Source organism: Protopterus annectens, chromosome 5.part0, assembly GCF_019279795.1.
Source record: "Protopterus annectens isolate FY-2018-M chromosome 5.part0, PAN1.0, whole genome shotgun sequence".
NCBI classification, from domain to species: Eukaryota; Metazoa; Chordata; order Ceratodontiformes; family Protopteridae; genus Protopterus; species Protopterus annectens.
In genome coordinates, this window is record NC_056735.1 from 1,881,526,782 (window position 1) to 1,881,554,440 (window position 27,659).

A 27,659-nucleotide genomic window follows, 5' to 3' on the forward strand; every position below is an offset into this window, starting at 1 on the left:
GCCTGAGCATTGCCTTCAGGGTACCTATGTTTGCCAACTGAGCCATCATCTAGAGTCTCTGGGGAATTTTAACAGAAGTGTAAGTCCAGTACTCTTAGCTACCATGACAACTTTTTTAATCCAACACACCTGAGTGTAGGTATGGCACACTAGTACAGCAATCACCTCAAAGAAGAAGTGAGGACCAATACAGGAGGTTCACTATAGATGTGTATACAGAAGTCCATCCATTCATCTTTAAGGATACCCAGCTACTTAAAAATGCCCCTGCACAACATTTGAAGATGTCCAAAACAATATGTGGGAATGCTCCTTCCTCATGCACCTCCTGAAGTACATCCCAAAACCCATCTAGCTTACTTTTCAAATCTAGGTGCTTAGGATTTCCCTCTCTCTTCCCCCCTTGGCTGACCTGGTGTGACTTTGTCTGAACTCTACAGTTGCCTACAAAACGGTGTCTACAGGACTAAAATCAGTTGTTTTCAACATTTAAACAGACTGAACTCTACAGTTGCCTACAAAACGGAGTCTACAGGACTGCTATCAGTTGTTTTCAACATTTAAACAGACTGAACTCTACAGTTGCCTACAAAATGGTGTCTACAGGACTGCAATCAGTTGTTTTCAACATTTAAACAGACTGAACTCTACAGTTGCCTACAAAACGGTGTCTACAGGACTGCAATCAGTTGTTTTCAACATTTAAACAGAGTAGGTTACACAAAAAGCATTTGTTAAGCTTTCACTTACAGTGCTTTGTAATTAAGCAGGTCACCATATTGGTCAGCCATAGGGCTCTTTGTTTCTACTTGAGTGGTTGCCTCCTTCCTCTGTAACTGCAGTAAATTGACTCTTACATTAGAGCTGTAATACTTACCTTATAGCTTTAGGACACCTTAGGAAACCTTGTAAACTGCAATAGCCCCTCGTTGCCCTCGCTACGCTCGGGCTCTCTTCGCTCCCCTCCCTGCTCCCAATTACCTCCCGCCCCCAGTACCTCCTAATTTATAGTACTATAGCTACTCCCCCACTTTCTAGATCCTATCTGCATTCATCTGGGATAATTCCACCCACCCCTATTCTACTACCTACATTTAATAGCACCTATTAGCTTTCATCTGGCATTCTCCCATCCCCCCTTCCAGTACCTTTACCTCACCACTCTATCTTCTGGTGTTGCATCACCAGGTAAAACAGTTCCTTCACTCACTAGCTGAATCACATATAATGATATACTCCTCTTTACTACCCCTCTTGTTCACACCCCTCTTGTTCACACCATACCTCCTTACCTTGTATGCAAACCAGTTTCTTATGGGATTTCAGGTCCCAAAAGGCCATACTATCACCCCAGCTGTAAATCCTTCCACCTTCAACCATACTTACAGTACCAGATCCTATCCAACATCTTGTTCAGTCTATCAACATCTCAACCCCAGGCACATTAGCTCTAGATCCAAACACTACCACAAACTAATAAACAAATTCCTGAAGTTCATCACCAAGTATAGACTCAACCTAATACTTGGTGGGGATATTCACCCCAACCCTGGCCCACTCACTTCAGATACACATACCCCCTCTACTTGTAATCTAAGCTACAAACCTACAATTAATAGGCCACCTAACTCTCTCCTAGTCTGTCATCTCAATATTAGAAGCATTAATAACAAGGTACATGAATTGCATGCACTTCTGGCTGTCCACTCCCCTGAGATTCTCTGTTTATCTGAAACCTGGTTAAAACCTAACACTAAAGACAATGAAGTGTTACCACCTGGGTACAACATACACAGGCTGGATCATGCTTCGAGGAAGGGGGGGTGGGGTAGCTGTACTCTATAAATCTGAGTTGAATGTCACCATAGATGTAATACAACCTCCTCAGATTAATAACTCTAAGATTCTTGCCACCAAATTGCAACTTAATAAAAATAAATGCATTAATATAATCTGTATGTACATTCCCCCAGGTAACAATATATCTACATTTGAAGATATCCTGCACTGGTTATCATGTCACTACCCCCAAGAAACCCTACTACTTGGAGACTTTAACATAGACTGGGGCACCTGTTCCATAGAATCCCCAACCACCCATATTAACCTGCATGCATTTACACAAATCATATCCACCCTTACCAGGATAGGTAAACCCAACCAAAAAGAAAGTATACTTGACTGGGTACTCATAAACAGTCACCCCCAACTGTACACCTCTGGTACCCTCCTTAATGGCCTAAGCGATCACTTTCTCACATATGTAATTAAGCACAAAACCATTAATTCCCAACAACCCTTACTCAGAAAGGTTAGAAACAATAAAAACTTTGACCCTGCCAAATTCCAACAAGAACTAAACTCATGTAATTGGTCTATTCTAAAACACCTCCCCTTAGAGGAAGCAGTAGCATACTTTAACAACAAATTCCTTGAGATCCTTGATTTGCATGCACCTGTTCGTTCAAAGAGAACCAAGTCAAAAACTGCACCATGGCTTTCTATAGAGTCTAAACTCAAAATTACCCTTAGAAACAAAGCATGGGCTTTATGGCATTCTTCTAAAGACCCTCAAGATCACATTAAATACAGGCAATCCAGGAACGAAACCAAAAAATCAATTTTACAAGACAAAAAACAATACTACTGTAATTTACAGACAGTAAATCAAAATAGCCCTCAGAAGTTTTGGGCAGGTTTAAATAATCTACTACATCCTGGACAAACTTCAACCCCAATCCCTGCTGCTACTATTGATAAAACCCCTGAAGATGTTTCTGATAGTTTTAACCAATTATTTACTGAGACAATTCAAGCCCTAGCTAGCCAACTACCTCCTAGCTCCCCTGGTCCTGAAAGTAGCACCCCTAGAAACCTACTTGCATTCAGCTTCCAACCAGTCGCCACTTCACTTATCTGTACCTTGATCAAAAAATTAAAACCCACTACACTTTCTGCTGATCAGTTCCCTGCCGAGTACCTACAAAAATCAGCTGATGCTATTGCTTATCCCGTCTCAATACTAATCAATCGAACCATAGTGGAAGCTAAAATTCCCGCCATCTGGAAAATATCCTATGTAATCCCACTTCACAAAGGAGGCAGCTCTGCTGAATTCTCCAGTTATAGGTCAATAGCTATACTCTCTCCACTTGCCAAGATTATGGAAAAATGTATTCATAGACAATTCATGCACCACCTAATCCAAAATCGCCTTATGGCAGACACTCAGCATGGCTTCCGTCCTCATCACAGCACTACTTCAGCCCTCCTAGCCTTTACTAATACCATAAACCATAATCGCAACAATAATTATATATCCTCAGCCCTCTTTTTGGATCTTTCCAAGGCATTCGATATGGTTGATCACCAACTTTTAATCCACACCCTGCAAACATTCTGTCTTGATACTGGAGCCCTCCAATGGTTTCAATCCTACCTGAATGGTCGACAGCAGGCTGTCCTCTGGCAGAACAAACTCTCTAACCTTCTACCTAACACCCTCGGAGTACCACAAGGCTCTATACTAGGGCCCTTGCTGTTCTCCATCTTCATTAACGACCTTTATACTGTCATCCCAAAAGTCAGCTGTATCCAATATGCTGATGACTCTACTCTAATTTTCTCAGCCACATCTCCAGTAGAGTTATGGTCAGCTACCCACACCACCTTTAATACAATAGAAAACTGGCTTTCTGAACATCGTCTGATCCTAAATCCCAAAAAAACTAAAATGCTGTTATTTTCACCAACACGTGTGATGGCACAATAATCTCCCCTGACCCATCTACAAAACTATTAGGTGTCATCATAGACAATAATCTCAAATTTGACCTACATGTTAACCAAACTATCAAAACCATCAATAAAAAACTAGGGTCACTTTACAGAATAAAAGCCTTCCTAACCCCTCCAGCTAAAATTGCCATAGCTCGCTCTCACCTTCTTTCACCCCTTCTGTATGCATCCTCTCTACTCTCGAATTTGAACAAGACTGTCCTTAACAAACTCTCAATTTGCTACAACCACATTGCCAGGTTTGCCACTGGGCTGCCTTTTAGGACACATCATTGCATCAATCTAAATCAGCTTGGTTGGCTTGAACTACCTAGCCTAATCCAGTATAACCAACTGATTATGGCCTATAAAATCCTCTATAATCCAGACAATACTCCTGCACTTAAAAATATTATCACCCCCTATAACAATCCTAGACCGCTTCGATCCTCTAACAAATTACTAATTCAGACTAGCAAAATTAATAATACAGCCGGTGATTCTCTCTTTGCAAACTCTGTAAGTAGATCCTGGAACGCACTTCCAGCTGATATTACCTTACTTTCCACCTTAGGTCAATTTAAAACTAGACTCAAACAACATTTGTCACTTAACTGGCTATGTCAATGTATCAAGCCTGGCTAACTCGAATGTGTAAAAATCTGTTAACCAGTTTACTGTGTAATTTAATTTAATCCTGACTTGTGCTCAGGACTAACTTTAACCTGTGGAACTTGTTTAACTTGATTATTTATGTAATCTCTGTAAATAATCTGTTTGTAATATGTAATGCTGGTATTATGTAATGCTGTATCTGCTTACCCTAGGAGCTTTTCTCCACGGGCCTCTGCTGAAAATGGACATGCATCCAGTCGGACTATCCCGGTCAACAAATGTAAAATAAAAAATAAAAAATACTAACAACATTGCCAGAAGATGGCAAAAGTTTACAATCTCCACATCCATATACAATTTACCAGTACAAGACCAGGTCATCTGTGATTTGGAAAAGAACCTGTATTACGAGCCAAGCCCTTGCAAGCCTAAGTTTCATAGTGCCTTATTACGGATAAATAGTTAATGGACAGAGATTTATGCTCACTGTCTGTGGTATCCTGAAAGGACATCAGTGCCTTGAAGGCCTCCATCCACAGTATTTTGCCTTGGATATTGTCTGTTATTTGCTCACTTATCTTTTCAAGCAGCTTATTGGGATCTGTAGGTAAAGATTACATGACAACCACAGTTGTTGTTGTTGTTGTTTGTCTTTTGGCTTTTCCTGGTTAGGGGTCGCCACAGCAGAACTCCGGTCCGCTAATGATTGGCAGTTGTTTTTTTATGGTGTCGAGTTGCCAGCCCAACGCCCAACCTTCAACGAAGGCACTCCCATTCCACGCATGTCTTTCGAATGCCCACTTGACCGAGGGGAGGACATGCAGACTCCACACAGAAGGAACTCCCAACCCAAGCCGAAAATCAAATGGGAGAACATCTTGCTGTGAGGCAACAATTCTACCACTGCGCCACCGTGGAATCTTTATTCCCTACACAGAATTCTCCCCTGCCAAGGATCTAGTTAAGTCAGAAAAGAAAGGAGTCATGTAGTCCTTGTACTGGTTATCAAAATGTCCACCCTCCAGTGGCATCTTACCCACCATGGACAGCATGTCATACTCATTAACATTAAATTAATTTATAAAGTACATGTTGCATAAACTTACTTTATTTTCTACCAACTCCCCATATTTGTTTTATTCCTCCATCTACAGCTCTAAAATACCAAATTTTACCTAGACAGAGAAGTCACATACCTTGGTTAACAAATGGTAAATAAATAAGTATATAAATGCATAGATAAAAATGTGATGTCATAGCAACATCATAATGATGCTTCCTACCCAAAAACATTTGCATAACACGTCTGGCTTCCACAAAATAGTCCTGATGGATAGAGTGGTGAAGTTAATTAGGGCTATTAGATATGAATAAGGTGATACAGGGGGTGAAGCCTCCTATCTATCCTTACTCATGTATGCTAACCCTAACTCTGCCTTTACTGTGAACCCCAACACTAGGCACTATCTCACCAAAGACCCTCACACTAATAGTGCCCCTATTCAGACAATAAATATATGTTTGAATGTACTGTTAGTTTTTATTATTTTAACTGACCATTCAAAAAAGAAAACAGTTTGTTTTCCTTTTGCAACTGGTGTATTTTCTTTTTTGATTTTTTTAATGTGCATCAAGGTTTCTGCATGTCAATATTTCATAATATACTGTATATATGGTTTACTATCAAAAGGCAGAAAGTCAGTTAAACGAAAGGCACCTGTTCGAACATAGTAGGAATGACATGTAGAATGTCGACGTACAAGTGTCCGTCAGTTCATAAGATCGTAAACAGGGCAGGGACACAAAGCATGGCTGGCAACAACAACTGTCGACATCAATATAGACAAAATGTTTTTGATGTCAACCATTGGACCTATTTAATATTCATGAGCTGAACATATGCATCGGTAATATCACAGTTCACACTTTCCAATGTCGCGTTTTTGATAGTAATCCCTATATACATATATATATATATATATATATATATATATATATATATATATATACATACATACATACACAAATTGGGTCTACTTTGTTTCGTTGAATCTCATTTCACTGAATTTCATTTCATCCTGACCACTTCGCTGAAACCACAAATTACTGAAAACTCATTTCGCTGAATCTCATTTCACTGAACTGAACTTAATATATATGGCACTGTGTAGAGTACTGTACTGCAATCCTGGAGTTAGTATATATGGTTAGGGGGTGTGTGGGGGGCACAGCCCCCAACATTGGGGGGTGTGGGGGCATAGCCCTCACCTTGTTTGTTTTATATAGTATTTTACCAAAAACTTCAAAACAGTACATTTTAAACGATAGATATGCATAGCTACAACACCTATGACTAACTCTCTCCAGAAGACAATATGTACTCAAACTAAGTGGGGGGCATATTCTAACTCCAGGATCGCACTATAGTGGGGAAAAGGGTATATACCTTTTACTTGCCTTACAGTACCCTACACTGTTCCATATATACTAACTGCAGTTCAGTGAAATGAGGTTCAAAGAAATGAATTTTCAGTAATTTGAGTTTTCAGCAAAGTGGTCGGGGTGAAATTAATTTCAGTGAACTGAGATTCAACTAAACAAAGTAGACCTATACAAATTATGAATGTGTGTGTGTGTGTGTGTGTGTGTGTGTGTGTGTGTGTATATGTATATATATATATATATATATATATATATATATATATATATATATATGTATGTATATATATATATATATATACACACACACACATATATATATATATATATATATATATATATATATATATATATATATATATACACACATGTGTGTGTGCATGCGTATGTGTGTGTTTAGACCAGAAATCTATAGCTAATTTAAATTATTTGTTTATTCTCATATAATTCATCAACATAATTCAAAATCGTCATTGCCACTTGTTATTTCTGTATGCAGTATGCCTTTAAGTAGCATACATGGAGACCACACATTCAACTTGAACCCTCTTTAACATAAAAAAGAATGATGCATATATGCAGTCATCTTTTGAACAAGTTTGCCATTTTGATTTTATGGAGACTCCATGGTTACTTGACAGTTCTATATACTGCAGAATATATTAATATCAGTTTATGGAAGAGAACCAACAATGCAACACCAGCATTACATTTAACATTTACTTAGTATGGGTATGAGTTTCTTTTGTCTTGGCATTGAGTCAGCCATGTACTGTACTTTGCTGTACTGCATATATTTTGCAAAGGAAAGAACTTACTTTGTTGCAGTTTCTTTCTCTTGGTTTCATCAGGTGGCAAAACAACATATGGGCCCCCACTAAAAGGAATTAAATGTATAAATTAGTTTCACTAGTTCGTCAGTATAGAATTATTGCATTTTCCTCACACTTAAAAATATATATAGATTCAGCATTTATATCCATTGTTGCATACATAAATGCATCCTAAATACATCAATATGAAAGTCAGAAATCAGAGCTTGTTTCATCTTATAGCAAATGTTCATTTACATGTATAGACAAGTAGTAGTCAAAAGCTGTATATTTCCATAACCAGTATCATCCTCCACTAAAGAAAAGAAACTGATAAACAATATGCAAATTCCTATAAACATATGCATTTCATATTAATGTGCTTTCTGGTTTTACATCTACTGCAAGCATTAACACTGGAACACCCCACACCACTCCTACTTATAAGTGTGTGTGTGTGTGTGTGTGTGTGTGTGTGTGTGTGTGTGTGTGTGTGTGTGTGTGTGTGTGTGTGTGTGTGTGTGTCTCATACTAACAAGTTTCAGAAATACAAACCATTTCCATTTAAAATACATACTTAAATTCTAAATTTACAAGCTTGGAGGCAGTTGGTACTGGAAGACTGCATCATTTACAACATAGGAAGAGTTTAATTAAACAGTGTCTAAATATACATAGCCGGCCTTAGGCATAGGCCAACTAGGCGGCCGCCTAGGGATCTGCTCTAGCAGAGGTACTTTTCCAGTAATTGGATGGTGCAGGTAGACCAGGATGGGGGCAGTGGAGTAGTGGGGGGGTGGGCGACGTGGAGCCCTTTCACCTAGGGTACTAGCTGACCTAAGGCTTCTCCTGTAAATATATTCATGAGTAAACAATTACAAACTGAAAGGGAATAGGAGACTGGCTCAATGAACACCAGTTCCACTAATCTACCCTTCCTGACTGGCGCAGTTAGTCAAACTGCACAGCATGAGAGAAATGCATTTTCTTCTGTGATACAGCAACCATGGAGTTGATGATATTACGTCTGAGGGCTCAAAGGCAGAGTATCCTGCATAGGGTATAGGGAGGTTTGCCTACCATGGAAAACAAGACCGGACTGTGTGCCATTGCCATTTCTGACTGACTGTTTTCATGTGAAATAATATTATTGTGAGTGCCCATAAGAGTACCTAATTGATTCCTTTTATAATGATCACGGGAAGTGCCATTCATGGGGGCATGTGCCCCTTCTGTCAAAGTCTTTGCCCACTGAGTGCCCTAGACCCTGGAGTACAAAAAAGTCTCTCTCTTTTGAACATCTTCAGTTGAAAGTCTCTCTTTAGCATCCAAGAACAGACGACGCATATCAAAGGAGCATAGGCCTTTTAAAAGACAGGAAAGCAAGAGAGAGTCTGATGTCTTTTACTACATTCTGGGAAGACAGCGTCAGTCAAGAGAAGTTTTGTATATATCTGTGTACATGTGAATAAAATGCCCCATTGAGAAGTTTCTGGTTAAGTGACTTGCTCAGACTTACACAGAAGGCAAATGGAGGTAGAAAGAATCAAACCATGTATTCATAACTACAGAAGGTAGCTCATAAACAGCTGATAGCTTTAATCCTCCACATGAACTGCCAGACCTCCATTAACCTCTTTTTTTTTTTTTTTTTTTTGGTAAAGCCATCATTAGAATTTCATAGTTCTAATTGTCTGGAAAATGTATGTTCATGCAATACCTATTGTAGTTCTTTTAATCTTTTAATATTTTAAGTAATTAGAGTTGTCTAGTACTTTAGGCTCTCAACTGTTACTGAATTGCTTCCTACAGTCAAAAGTACAGGGTTTGGAGGGCTTCTGGTTCAAAGGATACTGAACTGAAAGTCAACACTTGTAGCGCTGGGGAACATAACTCAAAAAGCACGGCCTTACCTGCTTTCTGATCACTCAGCTCAGTAAATAGATACTAAAATACTTCTTCAACATTCTTTCCCTATATGCCACCAAAAATAGCTTCCACAAAAGCAAAAGCTAATTTAGAATGACATTGAGAGCACACCTTGGCAGAATCCACCTTGAGCACTATGACGGCTTCCCCAGAAACAGTGCATATTGCAACTGCACAGGATTTGGCTCCTTTGACTTCTCAAATGGAAAAAAAAACACTGCAATCGGAGATGGCACAGTTTACACCTTGCATTACCCACCGTATGTTCTCGAGGGAGATATTCTAAAGCTCCTTAAAAATGTGGTGCAGGAAATTTAAGACAGTCACTGCCATCACAGACTGCACTGTAAAGTTAGAGCAATCAACATAGGACATTGTAATGCTCTTAGAAGAGTACAACATCATATCACTTTTCTTTTAGATTTCACTCAAATTCTGCAAGATAAACTTGATATTCAGGGCAATAGGGAATGCCGAATGAACACAGGAGAGGACAGAGAAGACAGACATGATTCAGTTCTTATAGTCATGGATTCCTACTACATTAGGAATGAATACTACATCTAAACATTTGCTGGAAAGAGCTCACACATCCTTGCCCCCCCCCCAAGACCAGTAATAGTAAAATGTCTATCATACCTGCAAAAGGAGAAAGTCCTTCGAGCAGTTTGGGCTAAATGTTGCATACAATATCTTTATAGGAGAATTTACTCTGATAATAATTAATCAAAGCAACTAGTGAACAAAAGAAAATAACAGACACCTATTTTGTGATCCCGTAAACAAAAGTGTGTAAAGGGACAAGTATTATACCTAGCCCACTTGCAGGTGCATTCTTCAGAGGGATTTTTAAATATTTCAGCATTTAGAATTGGCAGCACGTTATCTGCAAGAAAAATTTGCAATACCTACTTCCAAAAACATGGACTATTCAACAGTAGTGCCCAAGCAGAGTAGACCAGCTGTTGATGTAGCTGTGAAGTCACAAAGTCCTAATAGAATAAAGCAAGGAGAGGAAAATGTGAGACTAAGCTTGGACATTTTGGCAACCTGATTTTTTCCTATGTAGATAAAAAATATTTTATATATAAACCTCTGGTTACCTATATAATACTAACATAACATATAGCTATTAAATTTAATATTAAATCCAGACTATAATAATGGACATAGGCAGGATGGCCATGATATGACTAAACTGTGGAATAATAAATAGAATTGGTCTAGGCTGAATATCAGTCAATTAGGCATTGATAATTAAACAATGGAGCTAATATGGCAAGAGAGGTGGATATATCCCCAAAAACAACCACCCTGCACCAACTCAGAAGTGTGACAAGGCCATCAGGGGATTCCACCCTCCCCAATTAACCTTGGGAGTCATTGTTGTACTATGGATATAGTTATTATGATAAAATTGTTCTATTTAATATTTGTTTATGTTTAATAGCCACAGACTTGGGTCTGGACACTGATGCTTTTCATGAAAAACATTGACTACCCCCAATAACATCTTAAGCTGTCATCATGGGGTTACAATATGGTAATCTCTTCTGCCCATATCTCTGCTCAAAGAAGGGGAGTGGCAATTCTGATAAAACAATCAAACACTATCGTACGAATTTTAGATAAGTTTCAAATTCCTGGTGATGAGCTTGTAGGGTGTAGGCATACAGGTAGGGAGAAGATTATTGATATTAGTCACTACTACCTGCAAGCATCCCACTCTAGGGACAAAAGAGGCCAGGCAAATATTACATCAAATTCAGGAAAGGGCCAACGGATCACTACTTATCACTGGTGAGTTTAATTGTATTACAACCCCCAGATGATTCAACAACTACAAAGTCCTTCAGATTATTACCTATGGCAAAACTTGTAAAATCCTGGACATAGAAGATGTATTTGTTTGATTTAGGCTCAGACAGAAACACAACTTTCTTAACTTACACTAATTACACTCCTTGATTTGGAGTTTTTATTCATTTATTATTTATTTAACATTTGTTAACCAGGAAAGTCCAACTTGGAACATAGCCAATTTTCAGCAGAGGCCCAGGGAGAAATGCTCCAGGTGCATGTCTTTGAACATGGGAAGAAACTGGAGCACCCGGAGGAAACCCACATGAATGCAGGGAGGACATGCAGACTCCACACAGAAGGCACTCCAGCCGAGAATCGAACTGGAAAACCTCTTGCTGTGAGGTGACAACGCTACTGCTGCACCACTGCGCCGTCAACAATTTTTACAACAATAGATAGGGTTTATACAGACAGACAGCTTTTAAATATAAATTTGGACCTTAATTTAATACCATGTTCTTATTTGGATCATGATGCCTTAATCTCTCACTTTGTGGAAGGCATCCCTCCCTCACTTCGGACTTGGAAATTACTTCCATAGTCTGCCAGGTGACCCAACTTCAAACATCAGATATTAACAATTACTCAAAATTAATTCAAGAGAGATGAAATTATCAGCTGTTTTACATAAGGTATGCATTCAAAGGGTTTTTGCACACCCACTTGAGAACTTGAACTAATAGTCTTTGGAAATCCCGGAACTCTTAACTACTGCATTTACAAGCAGAATACAAGAGGTTGCAAAATGAAAGGTTCCACTCCAAGGCAACTGTATCTCTTAACGAACTACAACAGAATAAATCTAAGATACAAGATATTTTAAATAAAAAGATATAAATTGCACTTGATAACTTATGTCTTCAATATTATGAAGGGACATCTCAAGTACATGCTACATTAGCTATTTATTTTTATTTTATTTATTTTACATTTGTTTACTGGGAAAATCAGTCTGGACAAGCTGTCTTTTTTTCAGTGGAGGTCAGGGGAGAAAAGCTCTACATTAAATATAAACAGAAGTTTGCATTGGAAGTACAATTTTAGTTATACAGATGAATGCTTCCATTAGGTACAGAGATATAAATCAAGCATATGACATTATACGATTTCAGCACAACATTTTACAGTGACAATGGATTAAAGCTCAGAGTGTAGCAAAATCATAAACAAAATTAGAGTGCATAGTATAGCAGTAATCTTAGACAAGTTTTTGATGGAACACAGTCAGGGTAGTAGTACACAGGTATTAGATATTTAGAAGTAATGTGTATCAGATCATGGGGTTTGTTGGGTAAAGGATATATTTCCTTAGGTTGGGCTAGAGCAAGGATCTCTTTGAATTGTGTAATACTGTTGGTATTTTTTATATTTAGAGGAGAGAATTCCAAAGTTTAGCTATGCAGTTAGAATAGAGAGCTTCACCAGCAGTGTTGATAGCTTTAGTAATATTTATTAGGAATTTGTTGCTGGAATGAAGAACTTGATTGGCAGAGTATGGTTGAAGGAGGTTAAGGAGGGCAGGAGTTTTATCTGGACAATAGAGCAATTGATGGGCTGTGGACAGGAGGTTGAGCAATTCTAACCAAGAGAGTTGATTAAGAGCTATGCAATGATGAGATCTAAAAGTAGTTTCTGTGGCAAACTTTGCAATTTTATTGTAGCAGGTATCAAGTTTGCTTAAGTCTGATTTTTTGATGTTGGTGAATATAGGTGATGCACAGAGAAGAATAGAGACTAGAAGAGTTCTAGCAATGGTGGCTTTTCTGCTATTTGTCAGGAATTGTTTATGTCTACATAGTGATCCGATTTTTATGTACTTTTTTATCGACTGAACTATGTGTATGTCAAATTTCATGTTGCTATCTATGATTACTCCAAGAAGCTTGGTATGGGATACTGGGGAAATGATTGTGTTATTTGTTGAAGATATACTAAAATAAGAGGATGGGGGGTTGTTAGTTCTTGTGGAGTGAAAAAGCATAACTTTAGTCTTATTGAGGTTAAGAATAAGTTGAGCATTAGACAGCCATGAGTCTACCTCTAAGAATGACTTCTGGGTGATATGTTGTAGCTGTTGGAGTGTGGGAGCAGTGCAAATTAGAGGTGAATCATCTGTATACTGGACCAGGAAGCTTGTGAGGTAGCAGTATATAAGTTGTTAATAAACAGGGTGAAGAGGATTGGGCCCAGTATGGAACCCTGAGGTACACCTAGAGCAACTGGCAGGAGAGTGGAGAGATTGCTGTCATCCAGCTAGGTAGTCCTGCAACCATGTTACAGCAGAGTGGCTAAGATTAAGATTGGAATGAACAGTTAGACGTTTGTTATGGGAAACAGTATCAAAAGCTTTAGATAGGTCAAGAAATATGAATGACACTAGTTTGCCTTCATTTCAAAGGTGATTTACTATGTTAGTAAAGGCCATCAGAGCAGTAGTAGTGCTACGTTTTGGGCAACAACCATGCCGACTATTAGAAAGAAGACTGTTAGCTAAAAGGTAGTTAAGTAATTGAGAGTGAATGCATCTAAGATTTTGGATAGGAGAGATAAGATCACAATAGGATGATAGCTGGATAATTCTGTTCAGTTATCACCTTTATGCAATGTGTGATATTTTCCAAATGGACAGTGCTTTTTGTTCAGAGATGGATCGATTAATGAGGATGGAAACAGGGTAGGAGATGGCTTCTGCAGATATTTTTAGGTATTCTGCAGGTAGCTGATCAGCTGCTAGTGTTGTTGGTTTAATTTTTTTTTTTTTTTGATTTTTTTAATAGTATCTAGAGGGACAGGCTGGAAGGAAAAGGAATTCTTAGCCTAAACAGTTTTTAAGTAGGGTAGAGTCAGTGTATAGCTGTTGTTCTTTGTAAGGGCCAAGAAGGTTTCAGTGAAGTATCTGTTGAATTGTGTTTCTATACTTTCTTTGGTGTTATTGGTTGAAAGTGAAGGTGTATTAGCTTGCCCTGTTTGTAAAATTTTTTATAGCAGATCAGAATTTTTGTGGATCTTTTGGGTGTTTAGTTTGGCTGGTGGTGTAGTAGTTAATTTTGTCCTGTTTGATTTGTTTTTTGGCTTTGTTGTACAGTTCCATATAAGCCTATTTATTTATTAAGGTTTCATTGGTGTTCCAGTTATCCCAGCCTTTATCTTTTATTTTTAGTACTAATCTTGTTTCCATGGTTAACCAGGGTGCATGGTTGGATTTTATTCTTATTGTACTGGGAGGGGCAAGATTATCCAATATCCTAAGGAAAGTGGAATTGAAGAACTGTATGGCTTCCTCTAAAGGTTCATAGGTTCATAGGTAGTTACTAGGCTATCTGCCCGAGGGCATTTATAAGCCTAGCCAGAGTGTGTCAGCTTTTGCCGCCCCATTGATTAATTAACTGAGCCTCTGTCAAGAAGAGCCAATAAAGTGATCCCAAGGGTGAATTTTCTGTTACCCATCCACTCGTCAAGGTTTCTCTTGAAGAGTGTTAGTGAGGGGCTCTGCCTAATGTAGTTAGGAATTTTGTTCCAAAGCATGGGGAATCTCTGTGACAGGAATCTATCCCTCCAGCATGTTCTATTTATTGTTGTGGTGTGGTTTAGCTCACTAGAGCGAGTGGCTCACAGTGACTTGGATTTCTTTAGGTGGAGCATGTCCATCAATTCTGAGTTGGACTTGGCTTTGTAACTCAGGCAGAGATCACCTCTGAGTAAGCGATATGCCACTGAATACAGCCGGAGTTTTTTCAGTCGGGCTACATAGGACATATGTTTGAGGCCAGTAATTCTCTTGGTGAGGTACTTTTGTGTTCTTTCCAGCTGTTGGAAGTGTCTTGTGAGGTACATCCCAAATGAGGCATTGTACTCTATGATGGGTCTGATGAGGGACAAGTAAAGGGGCACTATAACCTCTTTATTTCTAGATGCAAACCCTTTAGTAATTAGATGGGCTACATAGAAAGATTTCCTAACTACTTTGGCAATATGATTGTCAAAGGAGAGATAACTATCTACATGGGTCCCCAGATCTCTTATTACCTCTACTGTATTAAGGGGGCTGCCACCTATGTGGTAATTCATGGGTGTTTTGTTTATCCCAAATGGGATGACTATGAATTTTTTGGCATTTAGCTTGAGACCATGACTTTGACACCAGGTGTCCGTCTCAGTAAGGCCCTTTTGGAGAATGTCCATGTCAGTCGGAGAGTCAATTATGGCTCCCAGTTTGCAGTCATCGGCGAACTTGGTTAGCCATAGTCCTCCTGTGTTTACCTGTACTTCTGAGAAGTATATGCCGAACAGTAGGGGTCCCAAGATGGAGCCTTGTGGGACACCACCTGTGACTGGTTTAGAGTAGGACCTGTACCCCGCTATTCTTACCGTGTGAGTTTTCTCTGTAAGCCAGTTGGCAACCCATCTCATGACGTAGGAGTTTATGTCCAGGCTGGTGAGTTTTTCTATAATTCCAGAGTGGGGAATGGTGTTACAAGCCTTGGCGAATTCAAGGTAGGCTGTGTGAACCACATTCCCCTCATCTATGGCTTTGGTGACTGTCTCGAAGAAGTCAACCAGATTTAGTAGGCATGATCTGCCCTTAACAAAGCCGAACTGGGTCAGATTAAGTGTTTGGAGGTTCCCAATGTCTTTGTTAATGAGTTCCCTGATGATGCGCTCCATAGCCTTGCAGACCAGGCTAATCAGGCTTATGGGGCAATAGTTACTAGGGTCAGTTGTGGCCCCTCCTCTGTGGAGCGGAATAACCATTGCTGTGCACCATTCTATGGGCATGTAGCCTGTGGAGAGGCTGAGGTTGAACAGTGTGTTTAGATGGGGGGTTAGTTCGTTCTGTAGTTCGTGCAAGACGCAGCCTAGGACACCATCTGGTCCCATTGATGCTGTGCTTTTGGCTTTTGAAAGGGCTGTTTTCACCTGTGCGTCTGTGATTTCCGGGACACTGCACTTTTCCGGTATTGTTGTGGGCCCTTTTTGGGGGTGAGAGGGGGGTGAAGTTTGCACTGAATCTATCTGCCAGGATGTTGGCAATATCAGTAGGTTCAGTATATTTTGTGCTATTTTGCACTAGCTCAGAGCATATCTGCGAGTTGCCACTTAGATTCTTTGAGGTAGGAACGTAAGAGGTGACCAGTTACAGTGTTTTAAGGTGGATATGAAGTCAGTAGGGGAGAAATTTATTTTATTATGACTGCTGATAAGTATTGAGTTTAGATGGATTCATGTGATGTCTGAGTAAATAAGTTGGGTGGTGGTCACTAAGCGTGTCTGGAAGACATTTGCAATACATAGAGAGTAAAAGTCAGTGTCCAGCCTGGGACAGACTGCCTCTTAGATGACTTGTCAACTCTGGTAGAAAATTTAATTATCTGAGAAAATCCATGAAGATTTATGTGGCTGGTAGGTCTAAAAGAATCACATGTAAACCACTCTATATTGGCATCCCCCATCATGATAATTTCCTGTGGTAAGGTGGAGAATTTGTTCAAATGAGTTGACATTTTTACCTGGGGAAATGTAGGCTCCTACTATATTAATGTGTTTTCCTGAATTAATTATTAGTTTTGTCAACAGCAGTTATATATTGTTAAAGTCTGGGGAACTTTGAATAATGGGTACTTGGTTGAGGTTGTTTTTGAACAGAAACTGCGTTGGTGGTGCTGCGGTAGCGTTGTCACCTCACAGTAAGATGTTGTGCTGTTCGACTCTCAGCTAGAGCGTCTTCTGTGTGGGGACATGCGTGAATGGGCATACCTTCGTTGAAGGTTTGCGTCAGGGCTGGCAACACGGCATGTACAAATCTACTGCCAATCATTAGCGGACCGGAGTTCCGCTGTGGCAACCCCTAACCGGGAAAAGCCGAAAGACACAACAACAACAAGATATACCACCTTCTTTTTTTTTTGTTTGCTCTGTCTAACCAAAGGATATTATATCCTGGTGGTATAACCTCATTATTGCTAATGTGTGGTTTTAGCCAGGTTTCTATTATAATGACAATGCCTGGTGAGTACAGAGCTATGGTTGCATGTAATTCTTGTACATTGTTAAGTATACTTCTTATGTTGATATTAAGTATTCGTAGGTCAGCTCCTTTTCTAGGGATGTTAAAACTTTGAGGATGAGACATGGGTTGAGAGGTTGAGTGAGTTGTATTATTATAGAGTCCGGGGTTTGGGTGTATGTCACCACTAAGAATAAGTGGGATGCAATGTGTATAATAAGTTTTAGAAATTTAGTAATTAATTTATTAAATTTGAAGGAAATGGGTGGGGAAGGTTTAAGAGAGAGAATAATATATGAAGTATGATTGATCGTTGAGGTGTTATAAATGGATGGTGCTATTAGGATAGAATTCTGAATAGTATGTTCTGGGGGTGGGAATAGGGTAGCATAGGTGGTGAATGGATTACTAAGGAAAGTATGATAGGAAGTGTAGTGGGCAGTGATTGTGAGGAAAATTAGGAGACTGGAGTATATGGCTAGCATGCTGGTGGAAGTGGAGGTATGGATTTTGTTGTATCCTTGTTGTTATTATTTTTATTAATGAGGGTTAGAGGGTTTAATTAGGGTTTAATTATTAGCTAGGAAATACAGAGCAAAAACTGGGCAAACAATACCATATCTAGCTCCCAATTTGAAAAGAAAATCCAACTTTGCTTCAGTAGAGGAAATTTAAAAAAATCTTTGGGGTTTATTATCTATCTTTATATACAGTTGAGGGAAAGCAAAATATATCCTTAAATGGAAGCATAGATGCAAGCTTAATTCAAGAGCAAAGTGCAGTTCTGCAATCACCATTTTCCAAGCAAGAACTACTAAAGGCTGTTAGAAGACTGAAATCCAGAAAAGCACCTGAGATGGATGGCCTACCTGCAGAATTATTGAAAGCCTTCCTTCCCAGTGCCATAGATCTTTTATGAAAGACTGGTAAAGCAGCTTTCAGGGACTTCACCATACCACTATGGAGGCAATCTGTCATAATTCCCTTTGTAAAATCAGGAAAGAACCCCTGGATTCTGCTATTGGCCAATCTTTTATTTAAATGTAGATAGTAAAATCTATATGAGCCAGCAGGACACACATCTCTCATCAGTTATTCCCACATTAGTTCATTCTGATCAATCAGATTTCGTTAAGGGAAGATCATCATGGCATAATATATTAAGATCAGCACAGTGGCTGGAGAAAGGACATATTTCTTATAAACCCCTTGCTTTATTGTCCATAGATACTAAGAAAGCATTTAATTATGTGAGATGCTCATTCATGTTCTATATACTAAAAACTTATGGCTTCTCATCACTTTTTATAACAGGTTTTGCAACAATCAATCCATAGGCACAGTTAGTCTAGGAGCTTATCTTTTTAAACCTCTTTGCATCTTTAAGGGAGTATGGCAAGGCTGTCCTTTAGCCCCTTTATTATTGTATTAGCCTTAGAACAAGTAGTAATATCTCTGAGGACAATACTGTGTTCTTCCCCTGAGGAAATAAAAAAAAATGAATGGTGGTAGGGGTCACCCGATTTCTGCACAATTTACTGTTACTTCTAAACAACCCAGCAGACATCCTCCCCAAATTTTGATATATCCTGTTAACTTGATGTCCTATCTCAGGGTATAAAGTCAAACCATTAAAATTTACATTGTTAACCCACCTTGTAACAGATATTTCTACCCTCCAGGAAAAGTATGGTTTCATAACTAACATTTCATATTTTGCATATCTGGGTATTCAATTATCATTAATTCAATAATCATCAATTATCATGTAAGGATGACTAGATATTTTTATGTTAAACAATGGAAAGCATACTTTGAACTTATCAATATGGTCTTTTTCATAGGTTCATAGGTGCTTACTTGGCTAATGAATACAAGGGCCTTTTAAGCCTAGCCATGCATACCTAATCTCTAACAAGTTCTGGTACCCTTGATAAGTGTAAGCAAGGGCTTGGGAGGTGAAATATTTACAAACAGGAGCCTGGAAAATGAACCATTTACAGGCTGCCTGTATCCATTTGAGACACAGGTGCCAAACCAGAGATGAATTTCCTGTTCCCTATCCAACTGTCCAAGTTATACTTGAATTGGGTTAGGGAGGAATTCTTCCTTGCATGGATGGGAAGCCTTTTCCAGAGAAGGGGTAGTATCTGCATAGGACGTGTTAATTAAGCCCTCCGTTGCTTTAGTGATGAACCTCTGTGGACGTTCCAATTTTTGGATGTGCCTGGCTAGGTACATAGCAAAGGGGGCACTGTGCTCAATGATAGGTCTGATGAATGCTGAATACAGTTAAACAATGACCTCATTGGACCTAGATGCCATACTCTTGTTTATAAGTTATACAACATGGAATGATTCCCTCACTACTGTTGACACATGATGGTCAAAGGTTAGGTTACTATCTATGTGTGTCTCCAAGTCTCTGACTACTTGTTTGACTCTTAGGAGTGTGTTGTCAACATGATAGTTACCAGCGCATTCAGTTTTAGTCCATAGCTGTGACATAAGTTATTTGTCTGTGTCAGCCCTTCCTGGAGAACACTAATGCCACTGGGGGATTCTACAACTGCTCCTAATTTGCAATTGTTTGCATATTTGCCAGCCAGAGGGCCTTGACATTGGCCTTGACTTCAGAGAAGTAAATGCCTAAAAGGAGTGGTCCCAGGACCAATCCCTAATGGATACTGCTTGTCACTGGTCTTTATGTATAGGTGGACTCTCCAATTCTAAATTCCTGGGTCCTGTCTGTGAGCCAGCTGACTATCAATTGGGTGACATAAAGGTTTATACCTAACCTCTTGAGTTTATCAACAATTCCCTTGTGTCAAATGCCTTGGCCAGATTAAGATAGGCAGTATGAGCCATTTTGCCTTCATTCATTACTTTGGTGACCATCTCAAAGCAGTCCGCCATGATGATTAGGCTTGATCTGCCCTTGATGAAACCAAACTGGGTCAGGTCAAGTGTTTGGAGGTTTCCTACATCATTATTGATCTTTTCCATGATAATTATTTCCATGGCTTTGCATATGAAACTAGTGAGACTTATGGGTCTGTGGTTTCCAGGGTCTGCGCATGGCCTACCTTTGTGCAGAGGGATGACTGTTGCTGTTCTCCATTCATGAAGCACAAAGCCTCTTTGGAGGCTACAGTTTAGCAGCAATTCCAGAGGGACTGATAGGTCATGTTTCATGCTGTTTAGAAGGCATCGTGGGATATCATTGGGCCCATTGACACAGTGTTGTTGGCCTTAGAGACAGCATTGATGACCCTTTTCCCTAATGATAATAGGGGGAGTTATATTCAATGGTAATTTCTGAGGGGAGGTTGAGGAGGAAAGAGGGGTAAAGTTACAGTTAAATTTGTCTGCCAGTAGGTTTGCTACATCTTCTGGCTCAATATATGTGGCTCCATTAACAAAGAGCTCTGCACACAATTGTGTATTGCCTTTGAGGTTGCGGACACAGCTAAGGAATGACTTGTGGTTGCCCTTAGACTGGGAAGTCAAATTTATATCAAATGTGGCTTTGGTAAACTTTATTTGTCCTCCAAGTTGCTTGTTTAGTTGTTTAGTTTGATGAGAGTTCTTTTATCATGCTGGATACTACACCTCCTAATATTTTCCATAATTTGCTTCCTTTTACACTTGGATATTACAGGCATCTAAATAATATTGGAGCATCAGAGCATCTCAACAAATCTATTGAAATTTCCACAGATTGCTTAAGATCCATGATCATGGAAGCACTATAGCAGCACTATAGCAGATTTTCTCTATCTGTTTGGGGCACACCCAAACATTAAAACTGTCCAACCTACATTCCCATTATATTTATGGTGGGAGAAGAACCTATTACTTATGCTTCATCTTTGTGCAAAGATATTCTTTAAGTCTCAAGAAGGACTGATAAAAAATTATACACTCCCTCAATGTCACATTATTTTTTATCTTCAAATCAAAACCTTAATCTAATCTATATTAAATACCACTCAGTATGAGACACTTTTTAACTCACTATTTTTCAATCCTTTTCAAAATTTGATAGGCATTAGAAATATTTAAAAAATAGGATATCCCAAATATATAATGTAATTATTTTCCTTCAACTTGACTTGAAGTATTGGTTTATTAGCAAGAAAGTTTTAACTCATCTCCTGCACTACTAAGCACTCCATTCACGACTACCTCATCTTTTTTGCCTGGAAATGCATGCATAGGCAGCTTTCATAGCCAAAACAAATATTTATTGTTGAACGGTCTTAAACATAAGCCATATTCCATCATGGGAACACATGATTTGGAGCTGTGATAAACTCCAGATATAAGACTGCAGTCACTGAATAATGACAAGCATGTGTGTTTCAAATTTAACAACCTTTCAAAAATGTAATAATGCAAAGACTGTCACTCTGTCAACTTTCTAAATATACAAGAAAAATATTTTAAAGTTGTTCCTGATTTTTTTCCATTGTTTCTGATTCTTGAGCTAAGAAGTTAACAGTGCGAAGGGGAATTGCACTGCATGGTTCTGAAGTTAGCAAGTTAAGATACATTTCTGTGCCATTATTTGTTGATTTAGTCATTCACTTGATCTCAACCAAATATTTGAAGAGTAAGTCATACAAGTGGCTGTGATTGATGGGAGTGTGTGTGTGTGTGTGTGTGTGTGTGTGTGTGTGTGTGTGTGTGTGTGTGTGTGTGTGTGTGTGTGTGAGTGTGTGTGTGTGTGTGTGTGTGTGTGTGTGTGTGTGTGTGTGTGTGTGTGTGTGGGTGTGCACATCCATGTGCATGTAGATCAAATATCAAAGTATTAGCAATGAAAGTATTAGCTACAACAGAATGGCATTAAATATGCTGATCCCAAGGATATTGCCAATATGCTGGCAGATCGATTCAGTGCCAAATTCACCCCCTCTCACTCCCTAAATGGCCCATCTCCATCTCAATACCAAAAGATTGCCATATTCTGGTAATCATGGCCACACAGGTAAAAAAACACACTCTCCAAAGCTAAGAATACAGCATCCATGGGACCAGATGACATCCCGGGCTGTGTACTACATGAACTACAAAATGAACTGGCACCTCAACTAAGTGTCATGTTTAATCATAGCCTCACCTCTGGCTTCATGCCCAATGAGTGATGCACAGCTACAGTTATCCCACTCTACAAGGGAGAATCCACCTTGGATCCTGGGAACTATTGTCCCATCAGTCTGACGAGCCTGATTTGCAAAGCCATGGAACACATTATCATGGAACTTATAAACAAAGACATTGGCAACCTTCAAACACTGGACCCCACCTAGTTTGGCTTCATAAAGGGCCGATCTTGTCTCCTCAACCTGATTGACTTCTTTGAAGCAGTCTCCAGAGCCGTGGACAAGGGTAAGACAGTCCACATAGCCTATATGGACCTTGCCAAGGCCTTCGATACCATCCCCCACTCTGGAATCATAGAGAGACTTACTAATCTGGGCATTAATCCCTACGTCACTCAATGGGTTGCCAACTGGGCTACTGACAGAACCCACACTGTAAAAGTAGCCGACTCAAAATCCAGCTCCAGACAAGCGGAGTACCTCAGGGTTCAGTTCACCCACTGTGTGAGCCCCTTCTGTTGTTATTAGTAAATGTCACAGAGTTAGCCCATTTGTTGGGGTCTATATCACCACATTGAATGGTGATAAGTTCAAATGCCCTTTGATCGAACCAAAAAGTCCGAAGGCCCTAAAAGTTACGGAACATTGATTTTTTTTCCCAGGGAAAAAAATTGGTGGGCCATTTTTGGGCTTTGCTATTTCCTCCACTGTAGTGCGATCTCAGAGTTGGTATATTTAAGTGGGGGGGGGGTGAAGGCCCCCACTTCAGTTTGTTTTAAAGTTGTGATTTTTTTTTTCACGAAGCAGTGATTTTCTTCCCTGGGAAAAAAATCACTGTTCCATTAGTTCGCTGTTTAGGGTTTTCAGACTTTTAGGTTCAAACAAAGGGCTTTCGAACTTATCACCATTCAATGTGGTGATATAGACCTCATTTGTTCAGACTTATGACAGATAGTATAATATTCCATATGTGAAAATGGAGAGTTGACTATGGCTGCAGTTTCTTTAATTCTTTTGCTTGTTGGTACGGTGGATGTTATGGTAATGTCAAACCAAGCTAAACTGTTTGAAAATGAAGCCTCAGCTTAAGAATTTAAAAATATGTAGTTTTAATGATATCAGTAATTAAAATTACAAACTCTTAATGCCTTCTGCTGAGGCTCATAGACAGCTACAATAACATTCAGAAAACCATAACTGCATCATTTAAAATCCGGCACAACAAAAGAAATATTCAAATCCAGGGATGGGATTTTGTGACCAAACATTACATTTTGAGTGCTCCCATACCTCTCAACTGTTAATACTTTTGCAAAATGTCTCTGGTTTTGCTTCAAGTGTTTGTCCTGCCCCACATAACATTTTCATTTCCTGGTAAATCACTCATGATTGTAGTCAGTAAAGTCAGTCAGTAGAGTTTTATAGTTTTACTGCTCAAAAAATGCATATCATTGCAAAGTGTGTTGTTCTATTAACATTTCAAGTGAATCAAAGTAATATTTAAAAGTTGTACCTGATTTTACCTCCCATCTCCATTATTTCTGGCTTTGTCCACTTAGGGGATGGGAGAAAGCAATGACAGCGTCAGCTCAATATGTGTGGTGAAAATTAAGAGTCAGTACGGAAGTAATCATGTTACTCAACAGTGACAAATCTCTTGTAACTCAAATTGTATTACTGCTGTTAAAATGTGTTTTTTTTTTTAAACAAGAAACATCTTTATTTAATTATCACATATGGCACAGGCAATCTTACATTTGTGTTTTTAACAAGGTAGTTGGCTGTGAGCCATACCACAAAAGAAAAAAAAAGAGAAACACTCCTATTTAAAAGTGCTCAAAAGTCACATGACAGTGAATAAATACACTTTTTCTTAGCACAAGTATTTAAATTTAACAGAAAAGTAAAGAGGAAGTTTTTTGCTTTATTTTCTCTGAAGTGTCCTTATCTGCCCAGCAATGGAACAGCAATTGCCGACCGTCGATCATTGAAAGTTTGCAGAGGACTGCTCTTCTCACCAGCAGGAAGTTCTGAAGGGCTTGGCACCAAACCTGACATTTAGTCATCTTTGTTTGAGCTGACTAATGGTTTGGGCATGTGGAGGGTGCCCTGAAGCTTTGCAAGCTGGCCCTGCTGTTATATATTTAGCAGGATATCACCCATATAGCTTAGGCTACAGTAGCAGTGATCATTCCAGCATATACTGTTATGTTGGTTTATAAACAACTGCATTTTTGATGGTGTCCCTGAGAGTTAGCAAACTGCACTTTTTCTTTGTAATAAAGCAACCAGAAAATGTGTTATATAATGTAATGGGAACTGTGTAGCAGCACTGCCCCTGCATAAAGGACAGAGGTTTTGCCCACTACAGAAACATGACAGTTGTTTTTTACCTTTGGTACATTAGGATCAAAAGTTCATCTTTCATTGAGTAGTTATCTGGATATGTATCAGATGTCTGTGCAAACATAGGTTCATAGGTTAGTACTAAGCTAACTGCCCTTGTGGGCCATTTTCAGCTTAGCCAATTATCCCATGTGAGAATCAAAGCCTGCATCTTGTGTCTGTAAGGTAATCACCTTAACTACTATGCCAACCTCCCACCCTTTCTTTAATTTACTAATAATGGAGTCCACGGTGGTGGTGCTGCGGTAGCGTTGTCGCCTCACAGTAAGATGCTGTCCGGTTTGATTCTCAGCTAGAGCGTCTTCCGCGTGGAGATATGCGTGAATGGGCATACCTTCGGTGAAGGTTATGCATCAGGGCTGGTAACTTGGCACGCAAAAATCAACTATCAATCATTAGCGGACCGGAGTTCCACTGTGGCAACTCCTAACCGGGAAAAGCCGAAAGACACAAACAAACTAATAATGGAGTCCAGCCAAAATGGAATCTTTTATATTATATTTTATATTGTGTAGTCTTCATTAGCTTTGCCCAACCAAAACCTTCTAGTACTCCAGATCTAGTGACCTTTTCATTATTCCATAAAACCATGATAAGATTTTCAGCACCCTACAATACTATGTGTTTACTGATAGTTTTTATATTTCCTTTTCTAAGGAATTACTGTCTTATCAAAACCTACTATCTTTAGAGCCAGCTGTGGAAAATGACAGTCAGGAACTTCTTTGGCTATCATAAATGACTATATTGGATTTTTTTCTGACCTAATACTCCTCCTTCTAATCATCTTTAACAGAGTTAGGAATTCTCACTCATCTTCATCTGACTATAGTATGCACACTTTTTGCAGGGTACACAACTTAACCTGTAGCTTGACTCCAACCATCATGGTGCCAGACAGATGGCATTTAGCAAGAGGCATACACTACACCTTTCTCTCAGGATAGGCAAGCCGGCATTGGCCATTCAGTCCCACCTCTCATCAGCCAGATCCTTCAATTGGAATCAGCTAGTACAAAGGACTTAGATCTTCTGTGTCACACAGTTGGTTTATACTAAAGTTTGATCATAAAATAACTATGTGGGAACACACATTAACCATTCTGAATTTAAAGTCTGTGATCATTCCTATAAGTATTACTTGCAATGAGGCAAAGTGCACATTGTAGAACACAAAAACATCAGAAAAAATTGTGATTTAAGAAAAATTTTTTGTACTAACTTGCTCACATGCATAAGTACAGCATATTGGTTCAGTCCCACAGATATACCCTATCGGGTCAGCAAACATCAAAGCAAACCAATATGCAAATCAACAAACATCAAAGCCAACCAGTATAAAATGAATAAATAATGAAAATGATGTGCTGATAATAATAGCATTTTTATATTAATGTTACGGAGGATGCATGTTTTGCAGTGATAAACTGATAGCAAAACTAACAGAATTTCCTTTCCCACTACAATCTCTGTCCCATAATTTTTCTGTTGACTAATGTAATGCCATATGTTACTTTCCTCTAGGTAAGGTTTATTTATCTTATGCTTCCTACTAAACCAAATCCTTTGCTTTTTCTTTATTCATACATAAGTCAATTTCAATTAATAAACAGTTTAATTTGTAATAGCTTTCTCCATCCATTCCTTATTACTTGTAATTAATATAATATCATCAGCATAAGTATACATTAAAGGCAACTGTAATTCATTTAACATTTTACATCCTACAATATCGATAATTTTATTAATTTTATTAACTATTACCTTCATAGCCAATGAAAAAATAAAGCTACTAGCCAAACAGCCTTGTCTCACTTCTCTTCCTTCTTTATTCTTTAGCTCCCTTATTATTCTTTTTTCTTCTTTTACTAATCTATTTAAATAAGGTGCCACTTCTTCTTTCTTTCCTTCTATACAATATTTTTGTTTGTATAACAACTTAATAATCCTTACCTGATTCTTTTCATAAATTTCTCTTTCTTTTTCAAATATCTCAAAATATATCTCACCTTAGTTTCTTTTATATATATATATATATATATATATATATATATATATATATACACACACACACACACACACACACACACACACACACACACACACACACACACACACACACACACACTTTCTTTCTCTTATTTTCAATACATTCTAAAAAAATGAGTTTTATATTTTTTCTTTAAAACTAATCCACCAGGTTGTCCAATTTTCTTAAAATTCTCTCATACCTGTGTGATTTTTCTATAATGTAACTAGTACTTTTCTGTCATCTTTTTCCAATTCTTTCTCATTTAATCTTTTAATTCCTTTCCCTAGTTTTATATATTATTATTTTTTGCACTATTGGCTATATCTTTAAATGATCAGAAAATCCGGTATTTTTTATTCCTTGTTGCACAATCTTTAAACTATCTGATACCAAAAAATAATCAATTTCAGTCATAATCTCATTTCTTCTACAAGTCCAGTGTCTATTTTCCCATTCTATAGTTTGCCACATTTTATAATCTCATTAACTATTTTAACATTATATCCTTTATTGTTGTTTATTCTCAAATTACAATTGAAGTCTTCCACCAATATTATATCCATATTAAGACATACATAATTTATAAGCTTTCTAAATATTTTTTCCCTTTCTTTTATTGTAACATATGCATATATGGCTATAATTCTAAAAACACTGTTATTCCATCTTAAATCTAA

General features: G+C 38.5%; 1 protein-coding gene across 1 annotated transcript in view; it reads right to left on the minus strand.

The window, feature by feature from the left end:
- The window catches only part of EPSTI1 (epithelial stromal interaction 1), a 293,203-nt gene that overhangs the window by 249,356 nt on the left and 16,188 nt on the right, over positions 1–27,659 (minus strand). The window contains exon 2 of the mRNA XM_044072047.1: positions 7,650–7,708. Coding sequence (XP_043927982.1) covers positions 7,650–7,708 — 59 coding nt within the window. The remainder of the gene's footprint in view (positions 1–7,649; positions 7,709–27,659) is intronic.